Source organism: Pleurodeles waltl, chromosome 2_1 (assembly GCF_031143425.1).
Source record: "Pleurodeles waltl isolate 20211129_DDA chromosome 2_1, aPleWal1.hap1.20221129, whole genome shotgun sequence".
Lineage (NCBI taxonomy): Eukaryota > Metazoa > Chordata > Amphibia > Caudata > Salamandridae > Pleurodeles > Pleurodeles waltl.
The window spans coordinates 164,258,701-164,285,753 of record NC_090438.1 but is presented as its reverse complement, the minus strand read 5'-3'; the positions used below and the strand labels follow the sequence as shown (position 1 = coordinate 164,285,753).

General features: G+C 47.1%; 1 protein-coding gene across 3 annotated transcripts in view; it reads left to right on the top strand.

The window, feature by feature from the left end:
• Nucleotides 1–257: 257 nt before the first annotated feature.
• XIAP (X-linked inhibitor of apoptosis) overlaps nucleotides 258–27,053 on the top strand; it is a 362,764-nt gene continuing 335,968 nt past the window's right edge. For 2 of the 3 annotated variants that reach the window (XM_069211908.1, XM_069211900.1), the window contains exons 1-2: nucleotides 284–538; nucleotides 11,288–11,395. In XM_069211908.1, coding sequence (XP_069068009.1) covers nucleotides 11,370–11,395 — 26 coding nt within the window. In that variant the 5' untranslated portion in view covers nucleotides 284–538; nucleotides 11,288–11,369. Of the gene's footprint in view, nucleotides 539–11,287; nucleotides 11,396–27,053 lie in introns of all 3 variants that reach the window. The other variant, XM_069211916.1, reaches the window with a different exon arrangement.

The window sequence follows — 27,053 nt, the reverse complement described above, 5'->3', positions numbered from 1 at the left end:
ATTAATAAACCCATCACAAGCATTGGTACAGTTAGCCGTGTCTAAAAAAGGCTGTCTTTCCACTGGGGACTCAAAGAGCGGTAATAGGTGCTTAACACAAGCTCAACACAACTTTCTACGTCAGACCTTCGGCCAATATGGCGGTTGATCACAAGTGATAAAATGGCTCAAAGCCGTCCTGTAAAAATAAAGGAAAGACTACAGAGCATGCATTCTTTGGGTACGCGCACGCAAGGTTCCGTTTTTTTTGGCGTTACAGTGCATGCGCCGTGCTCTGGCCGGAGTTCCAAGTCTTTTGTTGCAGGGTGTGTTTTTCTGTTTTGCCCTATAGATGGCAGTCAACCCCAGCGGGCGACCGTGTAATTCGCCGGCCAGCAGGTGGCGCTTCCGCGTTCCACTCCACCTAGGGGATCTCCGAGCTAGTACTGCTCGCAACAGGATTGCTGCCTTATACCACCCACCACTTTCAAAACAGCCCCCGCCCCCACCCTTACTCCGCGCAGCTTTGGGCTGTGCGAGGACCGGTGCCGGTTTCAAGGTATGTTTCCGGGATGGTTGCGAAGCTTTTGAAAGTTTGGAGTGTTGCGCTGGTGTGGACGCGCAGCACGCTGTGCGCAGTGTCATTGAGTGTCCCAGCAAAATGGAGGCAAAATTAGAGGAGGCGGTGCTGTGTGATCTCTCTTCCGATTCGCCCCCTCCCCCAGCTGCTCTCTTTCCCGTCACCCACTGCTGAGATGCAGGACGTTCTGCGCAGCACTGCCAAAGTTGTGAAAACTCTTGTTAACTTACATTATTTGATGAGATCACGGGAAGTGATGTTATGGTGACTATCGGAATATCAGTTGAAAAACAATTCAACATAAGTTGAAAAATGTTACAATAACACAGTACCGTCGCTAAGGTAGCAGTAAAGGTGACAAAGGTGTGGTGGGTGCTCTAAAGTTTCTTATTCAGTTTCTCCTGTCAGGTGAAGGAGCCTTTTGGAGACTTTCTCAGAAGTAGTGTTATTTCTAGTAGCCTCTGTAAGAGCCGCTTTGCATAAGGCACAGGTGTAAAGGTTAGTGCTTTTAGAGGCTAGGTTCTATGACCGCTTACCGTGAGTGCTTAACCCGACCTCTAAATGTGTTTTTCGATTGAAGTTAGTTAAGGTGTCTGCCCCGAGAGTCGATAATGTCCACGCCCACAGTCCCCTCAAAGCCAGGGGTGTTCATCAAGGGAAGATTTCTTTCACTGACTTTGTATCTGCCCAGTCCTTTTGCCGTGGCGAAGGATGCTCCTTCGAAAACATGTTTATAACTGAAAAGGTATCAGAACCTGTCGACATGCAGTTTTGTTTTGTATGCACGGATCCACCCCATACATCTTAACGTGCTTTGCCAGGTTTCTTTTAAAGTGGATCAGTTGTTAAATAAATCAACTCTGAATCTGACTCAATTTAATCGACGAGGGCTTAAATCAAACAAATCATCTTCAATAGGGTAATGCTCCTGCTCTAAAAAGGTCCATCATTGTTGGACCTGGCCAGTTTTACAGGGTCCTTCACAATCTTTTTGCCTTCCTCTTATTTTTTTCTGACCCTTTTTGTTGACTTTAGGATGCTGGGCGGTTTACCACTTCTGATCAGTGCTAAAGTGCATATGCTCTTCAGGAGACTCCTCAATCCAACCCCTCCTCAAGAAACCTAAGGCTGACCTCAACGACCTCAAAAACTTCAGTCCGATCTCCCTCCTCCCTTTCCCAGCTAAAGTCATCGAGAAGATCGTCAACGCACAGCTCTCCCACTACCTCGAAGACAACTCCATCCTAGACCCTTCCCAATCCGGTTTCAGACGCAACCACAGCACAGAGACTGCACTCCTCGCCGCCACAGATGACATCAGACACCAAATGGACAACAGCGAAACCTCAGCCCTCATCCTCCTAGACCTCTCCGCTGCCTTCGACACGGTCTGCCACCGCACCCTACTAAATCGCCTCCACGAACCCGGTTTAGCCCTCAACTGGATCTCCTCTTTTCTCTCCGACAGAACCCAGAGAGTCCGACTCTCACCCTTCCACTCCAAAGCCACCAACTTCATCTACGGCGTCCCCCAAGGCTCCTCACTAAGCCCAACGCTGTTCAATATCTACATGGCCCCCCTCGCACAACTGGCCCGCCAGCACAACCTCAGCATTCTCTCCTACGCCGACGACACCCAGCTCGTCCTCTCCCTGACCAAAGATCCTCTCACCGCCAAAGCCAACCTCCACGAGGGACTGAAATCCATCGCCGAATGGATGAGCAACAGCCGCCTGAAACTCAACTCTGACACGACGGAAGTCCTCATCCTCGGTCGCACCCCCTCGGCCTGGAACGACTCTTGGTGGCCCACCGCCCTGGGCCCCCCACCCACCCCAGCCAGCCACGCACGAAACCTCGGCTTCATCCTCGACTCCGCTCTCACCATGTCCAAACAGATCAGCGCTGTCTCCTCTTCCTGTTTTAACACCCTCCGCATGCTCCGCAGGATCTTCAAGTGGATTCCAACAGGAACCAGAAAGATGGTGACCCAAGCCCTCGTCAGTAGCAGACTCGACTACGGCAACGCACTCTACACAGGCATCCCAACAAAAGACATCAAACGACTTCAACGCATCCAGAACGCATCCGCCCGCCTGATCCTCGACATACCCCGCCGATGTCACATCTCCCACCACCTGAAGGACCTCCACTGGCTCCCCGTGGACAAGAGGATCACCTTTAAACTCCTCACCCACGCACACAAGGCACTACACGACACCGGACCCACCTACCTGAACACCAGACTCAACTTCTACGTTCCCTCACGCCAACTACGCTCTGCCAACCTTGCCCTCGCCATCGTCCCCCGAATCCAGCGCAAGACCTCTGGCGGCAGATCCTTCTCCTACCTCGCCGCCAAGACCTGGAACTCACTCCCGACCTCACTACGCCAGACCCAGGACCTCCTCACCTTCAGGAGACTCCTCAAGACATGGCTCTTCGAACGATAGCAGCCACCCCCCCCCCCCAAGCGCCTCGAAACCCTAACGGGTACATAGCGCGCTTGATAAATTTAATGATTGATTGCTCTCCCTTCTAAACTTGATATGATTGGCTTACACCTGATTGGCACATTCAATTTACCTGTAAGTCCCTTGAACAGTGGTATCCCTATACCCAGGGCCTGTAAATTAAATGCTACTAGTGGGCCTGCAGTGCAGCTTGTGCTACCCACAGAAGTAGCCTTTTAAACCTGTCTCAGCCCTGCTACTGCAGAGCCTGCATGTGCAGTTTACTGCCACAGGGACCTGCCATCTAAATTCACTTGCCAGGCCTGGAACTCCCCTTTTACTACATAGAAGTCACCCCTAGTGTACACCGTAGCTAGCCCTGTGGGCAGGGTGCTGTGTATGTAAAAGGTAGGACATATGTCTTTATGTACTACATGTCTTAGTAGTGACAACAGTCTATTCGGTTTCTCACTAGTGTGAGTGCTGCCTCTCTCATAGGAATCCATTGGAAATGCCCTAACCCATGTCTAAGTGGTATTGTGTGATCGCTGATGGGTGGCGTAGGCATGCGTGGTATGGTTGTAATGGTAGTGAGAAATGCTGCTTACTGTTGTAGGTGTTTTTTTAATTATCATTATAGAAATGCCACTTTTAGAAAGTGAGCATTTCTCTGTGCTTATAACTCTGGTGTTTTGCAGCTTGCCTCCAAGCCACGTCTAAGGCAGCTGGGCTTTGTGCATACTTTTCAGACAGCATGTACACAGGAAGGGTGGAGGTATCACAAGAGGGCATCTGCATACTGAATGGTTTTCCTGGGCTGGGAGAAGGAGAGGCAAGGTACACCTGTATCTGTAAAGGCTGTGCCCTGGCCTCACACAAAGGGCTTGTTTACCCCCTGTTGATGTCTGGAGCCAGTGCTGGAGGATAGAGGGGACAGTCCTGGAAGCGGGTAGTGCTGGTTAGAACCCCTTCTCCCCCTTTTGTGGAGGCTATGCAAAATGAGTATAAGTACAGGGGGATTTCACCCGCAAGGAGAGACACTAATGGACAAGTGAACTGGACACTGGGTGCTGCTGGAAGAACTCGCCAGGAACTGCCTTGGGACTGCTGCTGCTGATGTGCTAGGTCACTCAGAAGGACTTCCACTGCCTGTGAACCTTTGTGCTGCCCTGCTTGCTTTTACCCTGCAGACCTGAGCCCTGCCTTTGCTGTCTCCATGGGCTGGGTGGTGTGTCCTCTTCCCCCTTCACTCTCTTCCCACAGGGCACGGAAGCAATGTGTTTCCTCTGTGCCAAAGCGTGAGGAGCTCTTCATCTTTCTTTTTTTCTCTCAGTGCATAAGGAACGCTTTATTACTGAACTCAGCACCTGCTTGGAGCACAAGCAAGCACCTGTGTCACCTGGTGTGAGGCCCCTCCCCCACCTCTCCGACATGGGAGAGCTCACGAGGAGCAAAGGAGTTAGTGCTCCCTGTGGTGCCCCCGGGGCACAAGGAGGAACCGCTGTTGAAAAATCACTGCTGCAACCCGGGTGGGTAGAGAGGGGCTGCCGCATAGCTGAGGAGCTGGCCCTAGTGACAGAGTATTGGGAGCTTCTCTGGTCTGAGCTGCCCCCTCTCCAGAAAGAAGCAGTGACCCAGGAATCCCTGGAAGGCCCTGGTCGCGTTCCCGGTGGAGGTGGCTGATCGAGGAGCTGTCGAAAATCCATAGTCTGGTCAGTGCCAGGCGCTGCAGGTGGTTGGACTCTTAAGTGTATGCAGGGAGACAAGAGGTCTCCCTGGCCAATGAGACCTATGTGGGTGCCCCCTTTCTTGTGTGGCATCCCTTTGAGGCATCCATAGACATTTAGGTTAGCGTTGGTGTTGTTGGCAGGGCCACCTAGTAAACCAAGTTCCATTCGGTCTCAGATTGACAGGCCTTTAGATGGACTGTTTGCCCAGTGTGCGCAGTAGTTCTTGTAATCCTTTCTCATTTGTATTGGCAAGTTTTTGTCTATACATCAACTGTAACTTTCTTTCACATATACGTTTCCACCTCTTTTTCTTGATGTGTCACCTAACTGTTGTCATCAGAGTCACTGTAGCCATAGACGTGTTATTGGGAGAGGTAGAGAGGAGTATCAAGCCATTGCCCTTACTCTTTATCTGTAAATTGTAGACACATGCTGGCAAAGTTAGGAGTTTGGGATCCATAGCTTTTCTAAGTACAGAAAAGCCTCACTCATGGTGTTTGCATTACAGTAATGTGAAAAAGAAAGTGTACCGCTTAAGATTCAGTGGCATTGCCTATTAAGGCAGATATGATACCTAGAGAGGCAAGGTAACTGGACTCTGAGACTAATGTAATCTTTAAAGGGAAACACCTTATGCAGTGGAGAAAGCCCTTGGCATAACCTAGTCCATTGTTTTACCAAAGAACATTGAAAGAGGTGCATTAAATAACATTGATTTCCCCCACCCCCCCATAGAGGTGAAGTAATGGACTGGTTGCTCTGAATTTAATTTTACTGTATACAAAATGCTTTGTATTGATGATAATTCAAAAAGATAAATGCGCACAACTGTTCATATTGGTATAATTGCACTCAAAATGTATCATTGTTGGGGGCACATCTTGACACACAACGTTTGAAACATGTAAAATGTAACTGAAAAGTTTAAGTGCTTGTGCAATTCATTAGCAAGATTTAGCTGAGACAGCTGTACCATATCACAGACCAGAATTAGATATAGCAGTAGATGCCCCTCTTCCTTAGACATGAGTTTCTAGTAGCCCAGCATCTAATTGTTTTCACAAAAATTAAAACCTGTTCTCTTGCTAGCAGTTAATTTATGCATAGCTCTCTTTAGGTCCCTCTACAGTATCTCAGTCCAATATGTGTTTCAGCTATTCATTTGTATTTTTTTAGGGTCGAGCATGTGTTGCATGCGCTCGCGCATGCGTATCGCAGCAAGACGCTTTTGTATTTAGAAAAGGGCTCGGAGCCCTGTCTACTTCACGTCCGTGTTTTGTATTGGTTCGTGGGCTTGCCTAATAAAATCTGCTTGCTTTCATTAGTCGAAGGCAAGCATACGTCATGCCTTTTCCGGTGGCTAGCCCTCCTCGAGCGCAGTGACCAAGTACAGAAAACATGCGAGGCTCGCTGTTTTCCATCGGGCTTGTGGACTTCTTTTTCTCTAATCTATGAGCGCGATCTCGCTTGGCAGAAGTTGAGCGCTTTACATAGTTAATTTAACTTTTTCGGGTTGTGTACATAAATGCACTTTTGCCCGATAGATGAAGAAAAGTCGGGTTAGGAGTTTACAACGCGATCAGCTCTAACATGAGCAAACGCGAGACCCGTTGCATTGTAAATGCTTGTCTAGAGTGTTGTGGATCATTGTGCTTTTGTGTGATACACTTTCGGCTAACCTTTATCTTTTGGATATATGGTCTTGTATGTTTTTCTAGAATGCACTGTAATGGAGAGGAGTTCACAATTGAGTCAAAGTTTGTGAGGTGTTTAGGTCCTTCAGCTCCTGTGCAGGCAAATCACTTCTCCATCGCCATGCTTGACTGCTTGTATTGAGGTTCTGCGTTGACAGGCAATGTTTGTATTTTGCCAAACGTATCATTTCCCTTACAGCCAGACAACTCTACTTTGGTTGCCAGTGTGCAGAGGATATTGTTCCAAAATCTTGGGGTTCATTCAGGTGCTGTTTCACAATGAAAAGCCATGCGTCACTGAATGTTTTGGAGAAAAGTATTTTTTTCCTGGCTACCATTTATCAAAATCTATTTTGTTCAATTTTTTCCCCAGAGGTACGTTAAGGCGTTCCAACATTTACGCCATTGTTGGCTTCATATGAATGCTAGGTGGGGTATAGCAGTAAACTGGAAGTCAGTAATACATTCAGTAGTTTACGCTGGAAAAAGAAAGTGGTCCATTGAGCTTGGATACAAACCACAACACTGTAGTGTCTTCCCCAGCCTGGTATCCACTGATTAACTAGGCCGCATACGGAGCTGTAAATTACATTACTTTTTCTCCACTGTGTATACCTGTGAACGCCAGCATTCTAAACCAAAAGTTCATACATTCTACTTTAACAATTACGTCACACAGTGATACAGAGTCTTCGAAGAGCCAGAAAGGTTCCATTCTAAATCATGCAAGACACTACATCTCCACCTGTTAAATGAAAGATTGCTAATTTTTAGAAGATAATGACAGACACAAATATCTACGTATGAACATGTAGGACTATACCTCTTTAATTAATCTTCTTGGCGCTTTGGTCTGTCGGCTCGATCTGGTTATTGGAAGCTGTAAACGATCATCTTCAATGTCAGATTGCCAGTGATGGTAAGGAATCAGCAGCAGTGATTGAGTTTTCAGGTTATTCTTTGTTTCACCATCTTGAGTTCAAGACCAATGAACCACAGGCCTGAAGTGAGAAGAGCCTATGGTAAAGGGCTTCCCAGGTTGTTTGACACTCACCATGTGTCCTTTGGTGCACACTACTTGAAAATGTTTAGCATCGTAAGGAGAATCAGATTTTCTTTTCTGTAACTGTCAAATGATCGCAAAATTTAATTTCCGAAATGAGAGATCCTTTGCATGTTTCCTGTTATCTGCGTACACTTTCATTTTCTGCTTTTAAACTAAGTCCCTCATACAAATCATGGTTTCATTATTTTTTTTTCCTATGTTCTGCTGGGGTATTTTGGTTTCCATTGCTCTGCTGAACATCAAAGTCACAAGCCTTTCACCTGTGGTCGAGTAGGGTGTCATACAATAAGCTTGTAGAGTTCAGTACTGTTTTTAGGCTGAGCTTCTCAAGAGTTGCACGCTGCACTACTTTCTTTTGCCTACTCATAAACTGTTCAACAAATCCATTGGCCTGTGTTTGTAACAGTGTGATCTTTTGGTGCTTTGTTTAGATGCTCCACAAATTCTTTAGATTCTTTGCTGTTGAAGGATACTCCATTGCTAGACTTCACAATGGCTGGTAAGCCAAGGTTGCAAAGATGCCATTAAGTTTTTATTTTTTATTTTTATTATTACTCGCCCATGTTGTGGTTGGAGATCTGCAACCAACCAAATGTGAATATTAATCTACGATAACCATTAAATGATGTCCATTGTCAATAGGACCAAAGAAAGAAATAGATGGCATTTTGCTCCCAGCCATGTTTAGGATTGGTTGATAGTTGCATATTTGACAGGCTTTGAGTTCCTTTTCAACTCTTTCATCTAGGTATGTAAACCAAATTTGGTCTTGAAGAGCTCTCCTAGAGGTAACAATACCACAATGTCCTTCGTGAGCAACTTCTATCACCTTCTGCCGTAGATTCTCTGGATTCAGGATTCGCAAGCCTCGTACTGCAACTTATTCTTGAGTTATGGACAATTCATCTTTGAAATTCTTGTTCTTTTGACATTCATTGTTATTACTGAGAGATCAAACGTATTTGTTCCACAATTGAAGTGCAGTTATGGGCCTGAATTAGTGCTCGGCAGAGGGGAATACTCCATCAGAACCCTGACAGATATCAAGTTCGCTGTATTACGATCCCATTATATCCCATGCAGGGCTTGAAAAATCTACTTGACCACTCAAGTTTTATTTTATGAGGTCGAGCTATTTTCAGATTCCGCTCCAGTGGACAATGAACAGGTGTTATGTTCAGTCAGAAACTAAATTAGCAATTAAAATGCCGTTACGTTTTGTTCTTGTCACATTTGCTCAGTGTTAGAGACAGGTCAAAAGTCAGTTTGGTCTTCTTACAATAAAAATACTTTTTTCTTGTGACTGCAGGGTTCCAGTATTTTGTAAGGTGAACTTTCTGACATATGCGAAGTGAAAGGCTTCTGTTACCAGGTTTTTCCTAACACACACCATTTATACAACTAAATCAACTTTACAAACTTTTCAAAATATTTCAGTAGCTGCGAAAGACCATATTTTGTACTACTGTGTATGAAAAAAAAATATTTTAATGGGATGAAAAAATAATTCAGTACACTTTACTTGGTGATGTGCAAATGTTAAGTGTTTTCTGAAATCTACTTTTCACAGGTTATTGTTAATACACTATATAGTTTTATCAGTAAAGCTGCAAGTTAGTGGGAAGGTTTTTGGACATTTCTTGGAAATTTACTGTCTGTAAATGACAGTGCGCTACCACATCATGCTTTAGTAATCTATTTATTAAAAGTGAGTGTTTAAACATAAACTGAGTAACACTCCTGCCCTGATGGCAAAGCTATTAGTAAACTAAGAGGCGAGTCATGCATGGATCACGTGTACCCTATATGTGGGCTAGATTTATTATACATGGAGCAAACATTTAGTCTAATCAAACAAAAGAGGATTTTTTTTACAGCAGAAATGCCTAACTCACATATTTGAAGGTGCACTCATGTGGGAATGAAGAAAAAGGCAACTGTAAAATACAATATTTGCTTAGGATCACACAATTTGAGACCCATTTCTGGGTCAACTACATTACAGTTGGGTCCAGTAGGTCATTAAAGCTACTCGACCTGCAGGTCTAGTGACATCTTCATGATTTTTCGAGGCCTGCTATGGAGATCGTACTACGGCGAGCAGGATATCCCTTTTTTTGTGACGGAGTATTCCCTCCCCACGAAATCAGGCCCTATGTCTTTTAACTTTAGCTGCTTACTATTATGACTTGTAGCAGTGACAATCTGGGCTAACGATACAGCAGGAGGTGGACTTGACTTGACAATGAAATTGATGTAGGCCTCAGCCTGTAGCTTTGTATTGGAGTATGCCATTTCTGTAGCATTTTCAATGGCGTTTGATGCTCTTGAAACTCTTAACATTTTCTTGACCATTTTTAAAAGAAACAATTTTCTTTAACTCTCATGATGGAGCACTAATAGTGGCAAAGTCTTTTATGTATCATCAAGAGTAGCTGGTCATTCCAATAATAGAATGTACCATTAAAGCATCTTGTAGCGGGTTCATCATTTGTTAAGGCTTCGACTTATGCGCAGGATCAGGCATCATCAGAAAAGATATGGCCAAAGAATTTCCGATCTGTCTCATTGAACTCACATATGCCTTTCTTTAAAGTCAAACCTGTATCATTGATAGGGCTCCTGATTTAATGGTTTGTTTTTATTATTATTATTTTTTTTTTATTTTTTTTCGCCTGTATCCATATTTGTTTTTTGGCCATCCCTTTTTCTTTTTATTTATTTTTTCTTTTCTCAAATACATTTTATTTGCATTTGCAACATATATATATTTTTTAAATCACTTTTATTGGCATTTCAGCTTAGCAGGCATAACACAATAGATAGTTCTTTTCGTAACGCAAATCTTAGCATTTGTACAGGAAACACAGTTAAAGCTTGCAGGTTTGTTGAACTTTATGCATTACATGGTGTTTTTGCTTTGTCATTAAGATTATCACTCCTCTGTTAGGATGTAAGTAGTAGTCAATTGTTCAATAAAACGTATTAGTGACCCTGATCGGGTGGGAGCGAAGATATAGGTAAACATGCCGTATAGGGCCAGTGGATAGTTTCCTCATAGGTAAATACTCACGCCATCTAAGGATTACCAATCAACTTCACTAATTGCAGTATATAAAGAAAACCAGAAACTAAACCTACAGTATAGAAAATCTAAGAATCTGCCCCTGGCCATGTATATGTGCCAACAAGCTGTATAATGACAGTAAGGATGTTTATCATTTTCTATGCAATATCTTTAAGTCAGTGTGTGAGGGCAGTTCCTTGATTGAGTGGGTGTATAGGGGAGGCAAAATTTGTTCATGAGTCAATCTCTTGGAGGTCCTGAAATTGTCCCAAGGGCTCCCGTCCTATACCTCCCTTCTTTTAACTTGTAGTGCTCCCTGTATCGCTTCCCAAATCTGTTTCGACTCCCGTAGCAATGTTTTCCCAGCTATCAATGAGCTCTATCCACAATGGGGTCAGTGGCCTGCGCCTCATCCCCTTGCTTGCTTCCCTTCTCAGAGCTCTCTCCTCGGCCCTACCCCATCTTGTTACATCTAGTGTCCAGGTCTGCAAGCTAGGTCCCTTATCATGTTTCCTTGCCATCGACACTCTTCGCTTAGCCAGCACCAGGGCTAGGTCAGCAAATCTGTCACGTGTGTGTGTGTGTGTGTGTGTGTGTGTGTTTTTTTGGGTGTGGCTTGGCAAATAACCCCAGGAGGCATGTCTCCATCGTGATCTCTATTCGTCTCTGCAGTACCTGGTTAATTTTTCTGTATGACCCCTCTCCAACATTTTTGCAGCTGTGGGAATCCACATGTCATGTGACCGAATCCTGCATCCCGTAAATGGCACTGTGGACAACCTATCTCATTTACCCCATATATGAGCTTCAGCCGATGTGGGGTTAGGTAAGTCCTGTGTATGTAGTTATATTGTGTATATTTTAGTCTGGTGTTTCGGAAGACCGAGGGTGCGTATGCCAGAACTCTGCTCCACTCTGTGTCAGTGAGGAAATATATTCAAGTCTGCCTCCCACTTAGCCCAAAGAGCATGTAGCGGGTTCTATACCATTGCCAATATTGCCTTACAGAGCCAGGAGACCAAATGTGAACCCTCCCCAATAGACAGCATAGTTTGTAAGACCTTGTGTGTGGGAGGTTCACCCTCCACCTCTCTCCAGAGGTCCCGGATAGTCCCCACCATCCCCTCATATGTCAGAAACTGCCAGCAAGGCAAGCCAGTCTGGTCCACAAGATCCTGAAACGGGATCAGCATTCCCTGACTATACTGTGTGCCTAGCGTCTGTAAGTCTGTGGCCGTCCAACAGTCGAGTTGTCTTTTTGTAAAGCAAGAGAGGGGGTCTCCATGGGACATTCCTACTAACTGTAAGGAAATGCCTCCTTGGCATGGTTACCCCCTGACTTTTTGCCTTTGCTGATGCTAACTTTTGATTTGAAAGTGTGCTGAGGCCTGCTAACCAGGCCCCAGCACCAGTGTTCTTTCCCTAACCTGTACTTTTGTTTCCACAATTGGCACACCCTGGCATCCAGGCAAGTCCCTTGTAACTGGTACCCCTGGTACCAAGGGCCCTGATGCCAGGGAAGGTCTCTAAGGGCTGCAGCATGTCTTATGCCACCCTGGGGACCCCTCACTCAGCACAAACACACTGCTTGCCAGCTTGTGTGTGCTAGTGGGGATAAAAAGACTAAGTCGACATGGCACTCCCCTCAGGGTGCCATGCCAACCTCACACTGCCTATAGGTATAGATAAGTCACCCCTCTAGCAGGCCTTACAGCCCTAAGGCAGGGTGCACTATACCATAGGTGAGGGCATAAGTGCATGAGCACTATGCCCCTACAGTGTCTAAGCAAAACCTTAGACATTGTAAGTGCAGGGTAGCCAGAAGAGTATATGGTCTGGGAGTCTGTCATGCACGAACTCCACAGCACCATAATGGCTACACTGAAAACTGAAGTTTGGTATCAAACTTCTCAGCACAATAAATGCACACTGATGCCAGTGTACATTCTATTGTAACACACACCCCAGAGGGCACCTTAGAGGTGCCCCCTGAAACCTTAACCAACTACCCGTGTAGGCTGACTGGTTTTAGCAGCCTGCCACACACCAGACATTTTGCTGGCCACATGGGGAGAGTGCCTTTGTCACTCTGTGGCTAGTAACAAAGCCTGTACTGGGTGGAGGTGCTTCACACCTCCCCCTGCAGGAACTGTAACACCTGACGGTGAGCCTCAAAGGCTCACCCCCTTTGTTACAGCACCCCAGGGCACTCAGTGGAGTTGCCCGCCCCCTCCGACCACGGCCCCACTTTTGGCGGCAAGGCCGGAGGAGATCATGAGAAAAACAAGGAGGAGTCACTGGCCAGTCAGGACAGCCCCTAAGGTGTCCTGAGCTGAGGTGACTGACTTTTAGAAATCCTCCATCTTGCAGATGGAGGATCCCCCCCCAATAGGATTAGGGATGGGCCCCCCTCCCCTCAGGGAGGAGGCCAAAGAGGGTGTAGCCACCCTCAGGGCTAGTAGCCATTGGCTACTAACCCCCCAGACCTAAACACACCCCTAAATCGAGTATTTAGGGGCTCCCAGAGCCTAGGTAACTAGATTTCTGCAACCTAAGAAGAGGAGGACTGCTGAACTGAAAAACCCTGCAGAGAAGACGAAGACACCAACTGCTTTGGCCCCAGCTCTACCGGCCTATCTCCCCACTTCTAAAGACACTGTTCCAGCGACGCTTTCCACAGGGACCAGCAACCTCTGAAGCCTCAGAGGACTGCCCTGCATCTAGAAGGACCAAGAACTCCTGAGGACAGCGGCTCTGTTCACCAAAGACTGCAACTTTGCAACAAAGAAGCAACTTTGAAACAACACACGTTTCCCGCCGGAAGCGTGAGACTTTGCACTGTGCACCCAACGCCCCGGGCTCGACTTGTGGAGAACCAACACCACAGGGAGGACTCCCCGGCGACTACGAGACCGTGAGTAGCCAGAGTTGACCCCCCTGAGCCCCCACAGCGATGCCTGCAGAGGGAATCCCGATGCTCCCCCTGACCGCAACTGCCTGCTTCAAAAGACCCGACGCCTGGTAAAGACTCTTCATCCGCAGCCCCCAGGACCTGAAGGATCCAACCTCCAGTGCAGGAGCGACCCCCAGGTGGCCCAGGTGGTGGCTACCCCGAGGAGTTTCCCCCCCCCCCCCCTCCCCCCCTCCCCTTGCCTGTCTGCATCGCTGAAGAGACCCCTTGGTCTCCCATTGATTTCTATTGAAAACCTGACGCTTGTTTGCACACTGCACCCGGCCGCCCCCGTGCCGCTGAGGGTGTACTTTCTGTGAGGACTTGTGTCCCCTCCCCCCACCCCCGGTGCCCCACAAAACCCCCCTGGTCTGCCCTCCGAAGACGCGGGTACTTACCTGCTGGCAGACTGGAACCGGGGCACCCCCTTCTCCATTGAAGCCTATGCGTTTTGGGCACCACTTCGACCTCTGCACCTGACCGGCCCTGAGCTGCTGGTGTGGTAACTTTGGGGTTGCCCTGAACCCCCAACGGTGGGCTACCTTGGACCCAAACTTGAACCTTGTAGGTGGTTTACTTACCTGAAAAAACTAGGAAACACTTACCTCCCCCAGGAACTGTTGAAAATTGCACTGTCTAGTTTTAAAATAGCTTATTGCCATTTTTGTGAAAACTCTACATGCTATTTTGCTCATTCAAAGTTCCTAAGTTACCTAAGTGAAATACCTTTCATTTGAAGTATTACTTGTAAATCTTGAACCTGTGGTTCTTAAAATAAACTAAGAAAAGAGATTTTTCTATACAAAAACCTATTGGCCTGGAATTGTCTCTGTGTGTGTTCCTCATTTATTGCCGGTGTGTGTACAACAAATGCTTAACAATACCCTCTGATAAGCCTACTGCTCGACCACACTACCACAAAATAGAGCATTAGAATTATCTCTTTTTGCCACTATCTTACCTCTAAGGGGAACCCTTGGACTCTGTGCATACTATTCCTTACTTTGAAATAGTGCATACAGAGCCAACTTCCTACACTAACTGTATATCTGGTGCATAGGGCACCTCCGTGTGTGTTCTTCTGAGAACTCTGCCAGTTGGCCAGGGCTGTTGCCAGTAATATTCCCCTCTTAGTGCCCCGTGTTTTAGGCATAAGCAGCCCAGTCGCCAGTCCGCTACCACTGAGTTTCTCCCCTCCCGCCCCCCCCAATCCACTGTCAGTTCCATAAGCCCCACGCCACTGAGCCACCGTGCAGGCTGCTAGAAAATAAAACTCAAAGTCTGGGACTCCAAGCCCTCCAGCGTCCGGAGGTAGACGTAGAGTGGCCAGGGCCACTCACTGCCATCCGCCATCCCAAAGCAATTCCCTAAGTAATGTGTCTAGCAAGTGAAACCAAGAGGGCGGCAGGGTTATAGGCAAGTTAGTAAAATATTACAGCAGTCTGAGAAGCATTACCATCTTAATGAGAGAACCGCGCACCATAATAGGCAAGAAAAGGGAGCGCCAGAAGGCGACATTGGACAGCAGTGCCTGAACTGATGGTCCCAAGTTGCCCTCCTTATGATCCTGCAGCTCATGATGAATCTGGATGCCCAGATAGTGGAAGGTATGTGGAGCCCAAGACACTTCCTTTGGGCATGAAGACGGATGACCCGTTCCACGAATCGCTGGGAAGACACAAGTCTTTCTTTTATTTAATCGGATGCCAGAACATGCACCAAACTCATCTAGCAGTTGGAACACCTGGGGCAGCGTTGCTGCACCATTGTTAAGATACATAAGCAGGTCATCTGCGTATAGGGAGACTATATGAAATTGTCCACGTCAACATATTCCCCATTCTCGGGCCTTATCCCGAAGTCTCACCGCCAGCGGTTCTAGGGCGATGGCGAATAGCAGTGGGGATAAAGGACACTCCTGTCGGGTTCCTCTGTGTATGTCATAGCTGCAGGAAATCGTTTGTCCTGTCCTGACGCGCACAGTACGATTTGTGTAAAGCAACCTAATCCAATCACCCCAGGCCTCACCCTGTCCCATTCGCAACATAGTGGCATCAAGAAATTCCCAGCTCACCGTGTTGAAGGCTTTGTCAAGATCCACTGACACAATTGTTGCTGTCAAAGCAGGAGGATGCAAATCATTGTAAAGCAGGGAATACAGCCTATGGAGGTTATTGGAGGTGCTACGGTTGGAATGAACCCATTCTGGTCCCCATGTATGAGGTTATTCATATGGGGAAGCATCTCTTGGCAAGTGCCTTACTGAGGATTTTAAAATCCGTGTTAAGCATGGACAGGGACCTGAAATCGCTAACTCTCCTTTCGGCATGCTTGGACTTGGGCAAGGGTATCACTATGGCCTCCCTGGTCGTGGCTGGCAACACCATGATCTCATATGCTTTGGTATACATCTCTATCAACCTTTGAGCCAGGACATCACAGCCCAATTTATAGAAATCCGGGGTCTTACCCATTGCCAGAGTTTTAATGGCTGCCTTAATCTACCCCCAATGTCATTCGTGTGCCCAACGCCTCTCTATCCTCATCAGCAAGGACATTCCGAGGCAGTGCGGACAAGAAGTTTTCCCTCATATTAGATGAGTCCACTCTGAAGGGACCATACAAGGACTTATAATAGGTCGTGAACTCAGCATTGATCTGGGTAGGTGCGTAGATAGTGTCACCCTCCCTGGTTTTCAGGTGAGGGATTGGTATCCCTCCAGCCTCTGGGCGGATCAACCATGCCAGTAGTCACCCTGTCTTTCCTTCTTCTTCTTGCACTTTGGCCATATAAGTCTTGTAATCGTGACACCTAAGGCGCCCTAATGCTGCCTGATATTTCTCCCTGAGCTCCAGTAGTTTGGCCTGTGCCTCTGGTGTGCCATCCAGGTCATTATCATGTCTGTGTAATTTGTCCTCTAAGTGCGAAATGTCCTGTTTAAGGTCTTGTCGGATGCCCACAGTCTGTCCAAGGCAATGACCCCGCACTACCACTTTTAAGGCCGCCCATTCAGTGCCTCTACTGGATGTTGACCCCGGGTCCAGGATCAAGTATTCCGTCAACCTATGTAGTAGTGCTGTGCGATATACATCATGCTCCAATGTTGCTGGATGCAAGCGCCAAGTCGGGATATGTTGGAGATTCTCCATCGTGGTCAGATGGATCAACATCGGACTATGATCAGGTGCAGTCTGGCCCAAGTATTCTGAGTGTAACCGCACCACTAAGAGAGGCCGAACAGAGGATTCTGTCTATTCTGGTATGCACGTGATTAAGGTGTGAGTAATATGAGTAGTCTCTACCAAGAGGGTTCTGAAGGCGCCAGATATCCACTAGGCTCCAATGGGAGATCCAGGTCGACATGCCCTTTGCCACTCTAATAGCTGCTGCCCCTGAAGCGTTGTGGTTGAACGGTCTAGGTCGGGGTCCAACACTCCATTAAAGCCTCCCCCAAGTAGAAATGGAACGTTAGTAAAGCGTGCTAGCCGGGTAGGTAATGAGTGCAGGAACTGAAGTTGGTCCTGGTTCAGGGCATAGACACTACCCAGGACCAGCGGCCTACCGTAAAGTTGCCCCTCTACTAAAACATAGTGGCCCTCCTTGTCTGCGTCAATGATGGTGGCCTCAAAGGGTACGCCCACTCTCACCCGTATTGCCACTCCCCTTGCGTATGCCGAGTATGTAGTTGCAAACAGTTGTCCCCGCCAACACCTTCGAAGGCGGTCTGTTCTCACCTGGATGAGGTGAGGCTCCTGCAACATAGAAATTTATATCCCCCTACATTTCATATATGAAAATATCTTGTGTTGCTTAGCAATCAAACACAGGCCTCTGATATACCAGGACATTATAATTGAAAAAAGGTGCGCCACTGCCATACCATCTAAAATAATTATCAGGTAACATGTACCCCCCCGCCTTCCCAGTTCTCCACAGTACACTGCAATAGCACATCACAGATTCCTAAGTGATCACGGGCTAGAACAAGCAATAAAAACAACCCCCAATTCCCCACCCCATGAGCAGACAAGCAACTGCTGACTGCCCAAACCGTAGTAACCAGTATATGAACATGTGGTATCATTATCCAATTGGATTATCCGGCGGTTGATCTGGGGGGCTGGCCTCAGGAGCGCAAGAGCGAACTGCCCGTGCTCCAGCCTGCCCGCATCGTAGACTTACGTGACCAACAGGGCTGAAAGTGTATAGGCCCCGTGGATTTAGACAATGTCATCTGACGTCTGAGGTGTCAAGTGGGGCGGGGGGTTCCTCCATCACACTAGAAACCAAGTCTAAATTGGAGGAGTCTCCCCTGTCCAAAGTCTCAGGCCCGACCTTTGGCCGTCGTGCGAACCTTTCACCTCCATCAGGGATGCCGCCACCTGGAGCGCTGCTCTCTTCCCCTGATGTGCCTGCTGGTTTGTGGGTTTTGTCACCTGGTGGCCACCCTCCGAATCTCTGGAGTGTCTTCTCTTAACACGTCGTCGTGATTGTTTGTGTTCCACCTGTTTGACGCTCATAGTGCCTGCATGGTATGACTTGAGCCATGCCCATGCTTCACCAGGTTCCTGAAAAAAGTGTGTAATGCCATCTAATATAATCTTTAGCTTTGATGGGAACAGCAAATAGTACCGGAGTCCCTCCTGCCGTAGGGCTCGTTTCACTCCCAGTAAGGTGGCTCGCTGAGATTGGACTGCCATTGTGAAGTCTCGAGAGAAGGTGGTGCGGACACCTTCTGCCTGGAATGGGCCTGCATCGTGGGCTGTCTGCAACAGCAGGTCACGATCTCAGTAGTGCAAAAGTTTTGCCACTGTTGGTTGGGGTGGCATCCCCGGCTCTGGCCCCAAGGATCTTGTTCAGGGTGTTCTTTATAGTGGTAGGCATCTCCCCAGCCTCACCGTTAACCAGCTGTTGGGTGGGCACCAGTGCCGTCTGGGGCGCCCCCTGCAATTTGGTCCTGAGTTTCCCCATAACCAGCATGGATCTGGAAGCAGCCAGGACCCACAGCCGTCTGCGCCCAGTCCAGTGACCAGTGAAGTAGATTGGCCCCTCACGCAGGACACTAGTAGCTATCCGTCTCGTGGATCTCTACACGCGATGAGTCTCTCAGTCCAGCCCAGCATAAGAGGGTCAGTCCTGTTCTTCCACAGTCTCTCATATACAAGGACCCCCCATCACTGCTCACGCGGGTCACCCCTCCAAGTGGGGGGAAGGTATGCAGGCCACTCCAGTGCCAGGCCCCACGTCAGGCACCCCTAGGCCGGCACTCTCAGCACATGCAGTGAAGGGCGGGGCAAAGAGTACATCCCGTCCTCCGCTCTTCCTTGGGGACTCGCTCTCCAATGCCTCACCTCTGAGGGCCAGCTAGGCTGGGGCCTACTGCGACGTCCGTGCGGCCTTTTCGCCTCATCGCCGCGGGCCCTGGCCTCAGGTCTCCACGAATCTTGTGGCCAGCCTAGGGGGGAGGGACCCTCGTAGCCAAGATTCTCCGTGTTGCCCCCTCCCCGGGAATCCGGGCCGTACTGCCACTGCCTCACCACCCCGGCAGTCAGCCGGCCGGCCGGCCGCTTGAGTGCATGCCTGCACCACAGGCTCCTTTTCACCTTCGGCCTCTCTTCAGGCCAAAGCCGGTGTGGCGGGCAGGGCCGGGCCACACCTCTCTGATCGGCCAGGACCCTTGTCCATCCAGCACAGCCAGCAGTGGCACCCGATGCCCCTCAGGACCTTGTCCCACGTATCACTAAAGGTAGGCAGGCCCCCTCTGTCTCACAATGTCATGGGGGGCCCTCCCAACATCAACGGAATATCCGGATTTTGAGCGGGCCGGCTCAGCGCTCCGGGACTAGGCAGCTGCCATCTTAGCTGGGCAAGCTCCGCCCCCGCATTTGTAATGTATATTACATCATTCATGAAAGTAGCAGTCTTATCTCTTCCCCATGATACACGTCACCCTTTAGCTCTGTTGCATAACGTTAATGGGATCCATGCGGGTTCTGGCACACTATGAAACTTTCAGTTATGAAGCTGTTCTTTTCTTGCTGCTTTCATTACAAAAATAATATTGGAACTTTAGTGGCCATAAACAGCAACTTAAAGCAATTTAGTTTGAATAATATACCAAAATAAGCAATCCTGGGATTTTTTGCCATTTATCTGTAACAATAACTCTCACAATGTATTATTTTCTAAGTGATATATCACTTCTACTCTATTTATCTTGTATGTCGTAAGGGGTGAGGTGGTGGTGGAGCATTTACCAAGCTGTGTCCGCAAGGTGGCCCCAGCGTGCCATCTAGCAGATGATTTGGGTGGGAGTTGTCCAAGTAATGGAGGTCTAATCCTGTCCTCCTGTGGCTCCCAACTCTAATAAAGCAGGATTTTAATGTTTGCGGCACCCCCTCTACCTGCTCTGTAGTCTAATATCTAGGCATTATCAGGGACATCCTGCGACTCTTCCCCCTTTGTCACAGGGCTGTAGAACCTGTCCATCTGAGTCTTCCCCTCGAAGTTCTGAGGTACCCAGCAGTTCTGACCATCGGCGCATCAATGAGTGCTGTCTCACTCCCCTGGCATCCTCCCTAATCAGTTCCCTCTCCTCCGCCTGGGCCCATGTCGTGAGATCCTTCATCCATGCAGTAATTACAGGGCTTTTCCTTGCTGTCCACTGTAGTGCAGTCCGGCACTTAGCCACTGCCAATGCAAAATCTATTAAACTGGTGGCAACTTTCTGTGCTTTGGATCCAGGGAATAAGCTTAACAGACATGTCTCTGCTGTACATGATAGTGTGCTCCCTAAGACGTCACTGAGAGTGGTGATCACCGTCTCCCAGAACCTGTGTACTTTGGGGCAACCCCACGTCATGTGGTTAAAGTCGGCATCTGGGAATGAGCATCTTGGGCATGTTCTAATGCCACCCCTGTATATGACTCTGTGCCTATGCAGCTGCAAGTATGTCATATGTGAAGGGCTGGCTTTTGGGCGGTGAAAGTGGTGCTGCCCTCATGGGAGTGCTGTTGTGTTCTTAGCAATAACTTCCGAAACCTGTGATTTAAAAGCACCTGTTAAAAGGTTCCTTGTGTGTCCAGACTTCAGGAAACAATTAAAATGTCAAGATACCTCTTGTGAATAATGTTCCTGCTAGGAAGAGAGATGGGAGTTTTGACTAGTGGCAGCTTTGACTCAATATAAAGTATCATGGGGGTTAATATGCCTGCTGCGAAAAACAGAACTATGGGGCATATTTAAGAAAGGTGGCACTGCACATAGTGCAGCGCCACTTCTTGCACTCCTTAGTGCCCCCCTAACACCACCATGTGTGCGTCATATTTACAATACGGCGCACCATGGCGGGAGTTAGGAGACTAGCGTCAGAATGATATATGCTAATCTGGCGCTTTCCAGGATTAGCGTCAAGTATTGACGCTAATCTTGCAAAACACCCAGAGGCCCATTGTAACCAATGGAAGACTCCTTTTAATGTCTGCTCTGAGCAGGCATTAAAAGTGGCGGGGAAAAATTACGCAAAGAAATCTGACAAATTTCTTTGCATCATTTTATGGCCTTCCTAATGTGGGGATTACCCCTTTGCATACATTTTGCCTTGCTGTGGGTTCATGTACAGTAATCTCACCCAATTCACCCATCTCTCCCCAAGTCCCATCTTAAGCATAACCTTGCAAAGGAAGTCCCACTGCACAAAGTCTTCTCTAGGTGTACCGACATGACTGTGCCATTCGGGGAGAGGCACATTTGTGGGTGCTCAAGTATGTAATATCGTCTACGGAGGTTGAGAGGTGCTCGGATTCATAATAAACCCATTCTGATCACTATGAATCAGGGTTGGCATGTGGTGGAGTAGTCCGAAGGGCCAGGACTTTGCTGAGGATTTTAAAATCCAAGTTTAACATGGACAAAGGGCCAAACGCCAAGGTGGGTGCGCCCAAGGGTTTGGAATTAGGAAGTGGTATAACTAATGCGTCCCTAGTTGACTCGGGCAGTGTCACGAAGTGCAGTGCTTCTTCATATATTTACTCCAATCTAGGGGCCAGAGTAGAAGCAAATGTGGCATAGAATTCTGCCGGTAGCCTGTCTGGGCCCTGGGTTTTACTGGAGGCCATCTCCTTAATGGTGATTTTACTCTCCTTTGCTATCACTGGGTCTCCAAGCGCCTCTCTGGACAGAGGTATCTAGTTCTCGTGAAGGTAGGGGAGTTAAGAAATTTGTCATATTACCCTGTGGAATAGGCTCCAGACGTCGGTAAAGGACAGAGGTATTAATGGCCTTCAGGGAATAAATCATGGTGCCCTCATAAGCATCCCCTAAGTGTGTGACCCAACTAGCCAGACTAGAAGTCTGCCCGTCTGTCTTTTTTTTTTTTTTTGTCATGTGCCCCAGCAATGTAGTGTAATCGTAAAGATGAAGGCGTTCAAGTGCTGCACTGTATTGTTCCCTGGTCTCCCTGTGTCGTGTCTGTGCTCCTTCTACTATCCTCCATCTGATCTGATTGTCCAACTTGTGGAGAGTAGCTTCAAGTTGCATAAGTTGTCCAGTCAGCTCCCTTCTAACCCAGATCGACCATCTGTTTTGCTTTCACTAATGACCGAGCTGACAAAAATCTCTGGAATGCACTTCTCAGTTCAAAGAAGACATTTATTATTATTTCACCACACGGTTCCTAAAAGGAGATTAGTAGGTCGAAAGCATCTGTTTAATAATAGTCACAGCAATGAAAGGAAAATGTATAAAAATGATCAACTGCAATGTACACAGCAAATATATGTAGTTATAATTATGCAAAACAGAGAATAAAGTAAAAATTCATCACCGTAGGGCCTGCCAAACTCTTCATTAGGGTCGAGCCTGCGTTGCATGCGTATCGCAGCGAGACACTTTAGTTATTAGAAAAGGGCTTGGAGCCCTGTCGACATCACGTCAGTGTTTTTCATTGGTTCATGGGCTTGCCTATTAAAATCTGCTTGCTTTCAATAGTCGAAGGCATGCACACGTCGTGCCTTTTCCGGTGGCTAGCCCTCCTCGAGCGCATCGACCAAGTACAGAAAACATGCGAGGCTCGTTGTTTTCTGTCCGGCTCGTGGACTACTTTTTTTTCTATTTTACTAGCGCGATTTCTCTTGGCAGAAGTCGAGCGCTTTACACAGTTAATTGCACTTTTTCGGGTTATGTACATAAATACTTTTGCCGATAGGTGAAAAGTCGGGTTAGGAGTTTACAACGCTATCTGCTCTAACATGAGCAAACGCGAGACCCATTGCATTGCAAATGCTTGTGCAATGTTGTTAGAGCTCATGTAAAGCACCTCAATGCCTCCAGGTTGAGTTCGCGCTATATCAAAACAGCAAACAAAATAAACTTTTTGGGGTTGGGCGTGAATCGACCTACGAAGTCAAACAGGTTCCTGCTGTGGATACATTAGTCTTCCAAGCTACATGGAACTTGTGCGCCCTGCATCCCTCACAAAAACTTTTACAGCCTAAGTATTCCTATGTTACTTTTGTGAGGTGCTAACATGTTCCTTGGGGAGCCTAAACTTCCCTCCCAGCGCGGGGACTCCTTTGAAACAAATCTCCACACGCACGCCTTAGGCTTTCGCGAGTGTAGCCTTTGCTTTGGAAATCCTGCTCAGGACGGTTTTGAGCCGAGTCCTCTGAATGTCGAACCATCTCTTTCCAGTACCCTTTACCCCTCCCTTTCTGAGAAGTTTCCAGGTATCGAAACCCATAGAAGGCAGCGGCCGCCCTCCCGCCCCCACTTTAATCTCTTGCAGTGTAACTTTGCTTGTGAAGCAGTAATATTTCAGACTACCCTCTGAGCAGCGCAGAAGCTTGAACAGCACGTTACAGCATAGTTGGACTGAACTGTCAGTAACGGTGATAAAAAGTGGGCAGTCAAGCAGATAAACTCTTTATTTGTTTATTACACCCCCCCGAATTTCAGACCACCTTTCCGGTTTTCAATCCACCCGGAGGCAGCACCCGCTGTTTTGCACATTTTCTTTTCCATCGCGCAGCGGGATTCTTCAGGATGAGAGGAGTCCAATGCTCACATGGGTGCGAGGAAGAAGCGTTTAAACTTTCCCAAATGTAAGTCCAGATGCTCACATTGGATGCAAGTACTTTAACTCCTCTGGTTGGACGACAGTGTTGTAGAGCACAGTTTGTCCAATTGCACGATTACAAGTTGTGAGCAGCAAACAATCTCTTTGCAACATCAGCTCAAATCCCTGAACGACAGGGTACTTCTATATAGACTTAGGAACGCACCATATAGTGATTTAGAAGACAGATCGGAATTCTTTGAGTTTAAACCTGGCGCTGTCACCACAACATAATGATTCCCACAGGCTTCAAATACCACTGAATAACAATGTCCAGTCATCCGCTCTGTTTGGGGACTGTTACATTGGGGAGATAAGTTACAGACAAAACCAGTCTTAACCAGGGATTCATCCAGTTGCAACTCAATTCAGCGTTTTAGATCTGGCTGTAGATGGTATAATAGTTTCTTCACTGTATTGAGTACAGGTTATAGTAACCGAGAATGTACTTTAAGCCGGTTCATTAGACTTTCTTGCATGCTTTCCCCCGTTTGTCTCTGCTTGCATGGGTACTGATCAAAGCCATGACTTTATAACGATGGTCCCATTGTGTCAATTGTGTTTCTCGTAGGTTTGTTGTGGGCTTAAAGTAGTTCTTTTGTTCGACTGCATATGGGAAATGTAGCTTGTAATTGCAACCCCGTGTGTTTACTCTTTGAGGTGTTTACTTTGCAGACACAACTTGTTAATTGATTTTTAGCCTGTTTGTTTAGAAAGCCCATGCAATATCGGTGACATATCCTGCCCTAACGATATAGTGCTGATGATCCTTGCTCGTTTATATATACATCGTGACTTTTTTTTTTTGTATGAACATGTGCTCTCTTGGGTATTAAAGACACCCGTGAGTCATCATTACCTTTTTTTTTTTTTTTTTGTTGGATTGGTGATGAAGGATGCCTATCTGTGTAGGAGCCTGATTTAGATTCTGAAAGCGTTTTTTTTTTTTTTTTTTTACTGTACTCGTGTAGGAAAGATTATCCCTATTGAATACAACCAGCCTAGAATCCCCTTGACAAAGAGAGCAGGACAGAGTTATATGTAGAGAACCCATAACAGGTCTCTTAGGGCAATTGACAGGTAACCTGTTTCTTGCTGATCTTATGAACCTTGAAAGGCTAGGTTTCGAACCTGTGACTATGAAGTCAAACACACATCCCTGGAATGGATGCACTGCCCACAGAGCCAGCACAGCACACCTAGCTACTGAAATCAATAACTAAAATAAAGCAAGAGGACACTGGTTTGTAGTATGTACCCTGACATTCTCAGTATTAATGTCCTGCTGGTTGCTACTTTGTTGCTTGGTCCACCTCACTACAGTTCTGTTCTGCTTCTCCCCCCCCCCCCCCCTTCCTATTTTCCATCATAATTTTTAGGTCGAGCACGCAAGTGCTCTGATGTGTTGTAATCTATCTGTGGGCTTTTAACCAAGCCCACCACATGCCCATCACTATCACTCATTCATGGGCTTGCCTTTCAAAAATCCTTTATCATTTGTAAATGCTTCACGTTTGTCCCTCCTTGGGGCAGTTTTGTTACCGCCCTGGCCATCTACCCTGCTGCATGGATAATAGCGCAGTTGCTGATACACCTGACTGCGAGCCAACTTCTTTTTCCCTTTGTCCCTCCTGCTCTCACGCTCATGGTGGCTGTGGTGCTTTGAATTGGCTTGCTTATGTCAACTGTTTTACTTTACATTTTCAATTTGTGTGACAAGAAAAGTCCAGTTAAGAATTTACAACGTTAATGGCTCTAACTCGAGCAAACGTGAGACCCATTGCATTGCAAATGCTTGTTTTTCTCATGCCAGCAAGAAGATGACCCCGTTCCACTGCGAGAAAGAGATATCCACCCTCACGGGACAAATGTCAGTCATTTGACATCTAATCCTGACTGAGGTCTTGGAAATTCCACCGCTACTGAGCAGGGCCACCTTTTTATATCTTAAAAGAACCAAAAGGGCTTTCCTGAGAAAACCCCTCCCATGTAAGAGAAATATTCAAACATGCTGGCTACTGTAGGTCAGAGTTGAAATGAAAGTGTTGAACTGGCCAACATCTCAAGGCATTTCTCCAAAGGCCAAACGGTTCCCTGCACTGAAAAAACATAAGTCTGGTACATTCTTATCATGCTGACTGACTGTTCGGTGATAATATGTCCTAGCTCTTCAGTGAGAAAGAATTCGAAAAACAAGCACAGTTTACCATGTGGAAAAACACAGCTCAACTGCAATGTCTAATGCTACGATACAGTCAATATGCAGCTAAACTGAATACAAAATGTAATCTATAACCAGTGACCACTAAAATGACAGTAGGCAGCTAAGCCATGTGCAAAGTGGTGCGACACGACATCAGTGGTCAACACACAAATAATACTATACCATCCCAAACAGTGACCATGCTATACCACCTGGAGCGCATTCCTTTCTACTAGCGCATTAGTCGCCGAGCCCTCGTTGTGTTTAAAATATTCCAGGATGGCTGTCTGAATAGAGTCTTTTTAAGCTTTCATCTTCAAGCATCAAAGGGTTGAGTCACTAGGTGGGTGTCACCGAGTGCTCCTCGACAGTGGAACTTTTTCTAAAGGGGGATATGGTCAGATAGCGTACACCCCAGGTACTATGATAGGTGCCCCTGCGGGCTGTTTGAGGAGGTGAACATATCAAGTCTGGTGACCAGTCTATAAATGTGGGAATAGTCACATTTTTGTCCGTGTTGGTTTTTCCAGACCTCTGACATTTCCCAGAGTCTCAGCCATTGTCTCAAAACATCTGAGATCTTATGTGCTGGAGCTTCAGGCATAGATGGGGTGGACCTGTCCAAGTTCACATCTGCCACATAGTTAAAATCTCCTCCAAGGGTTGCTGTGGATGCGATGGAGACAGAAAGAGTCTGCAAAAACAGCGCCCTGCTTGGTTTGGGGCATATATACTCACTTTCCTGCTCAATAATCTACCTTTAACTAGTGCATACCTACTGTCTTTGTCAATGATTGAGTGTGTATGTTCAAAAGGTGCTGCTCTGATCCACATTAGCACCCCCCAGGAGAATGCACAGTAGGAGGTGGCGTAGAGCTGGCCCCACCATCTACGTTTTAGGCAAACCGCCTCTTCACTTCTAAGAAGCATCTCCTGTAGCATAGCTGTGTGTACTCCTTGCCACCGTAGATACCGATAAATCTTGTGGCGTTTGGAGATGCATTCTGTTCTTCTAATATTCCAGGACACAAAAGTTAAGGTATGTTTGTGGTCAGCCATATCCACACATAATACGAAGCAGCCACTGATATGCCTCTTCCTCTCCCTGATTATCTCCCAACAGGAGCAAACCACATTGTGACCCCCAGGACCAACAAACACAACCACAACTACGAACTCCAACACCTAAGAGCAGTCCTGCAACAGCTGCCCTCC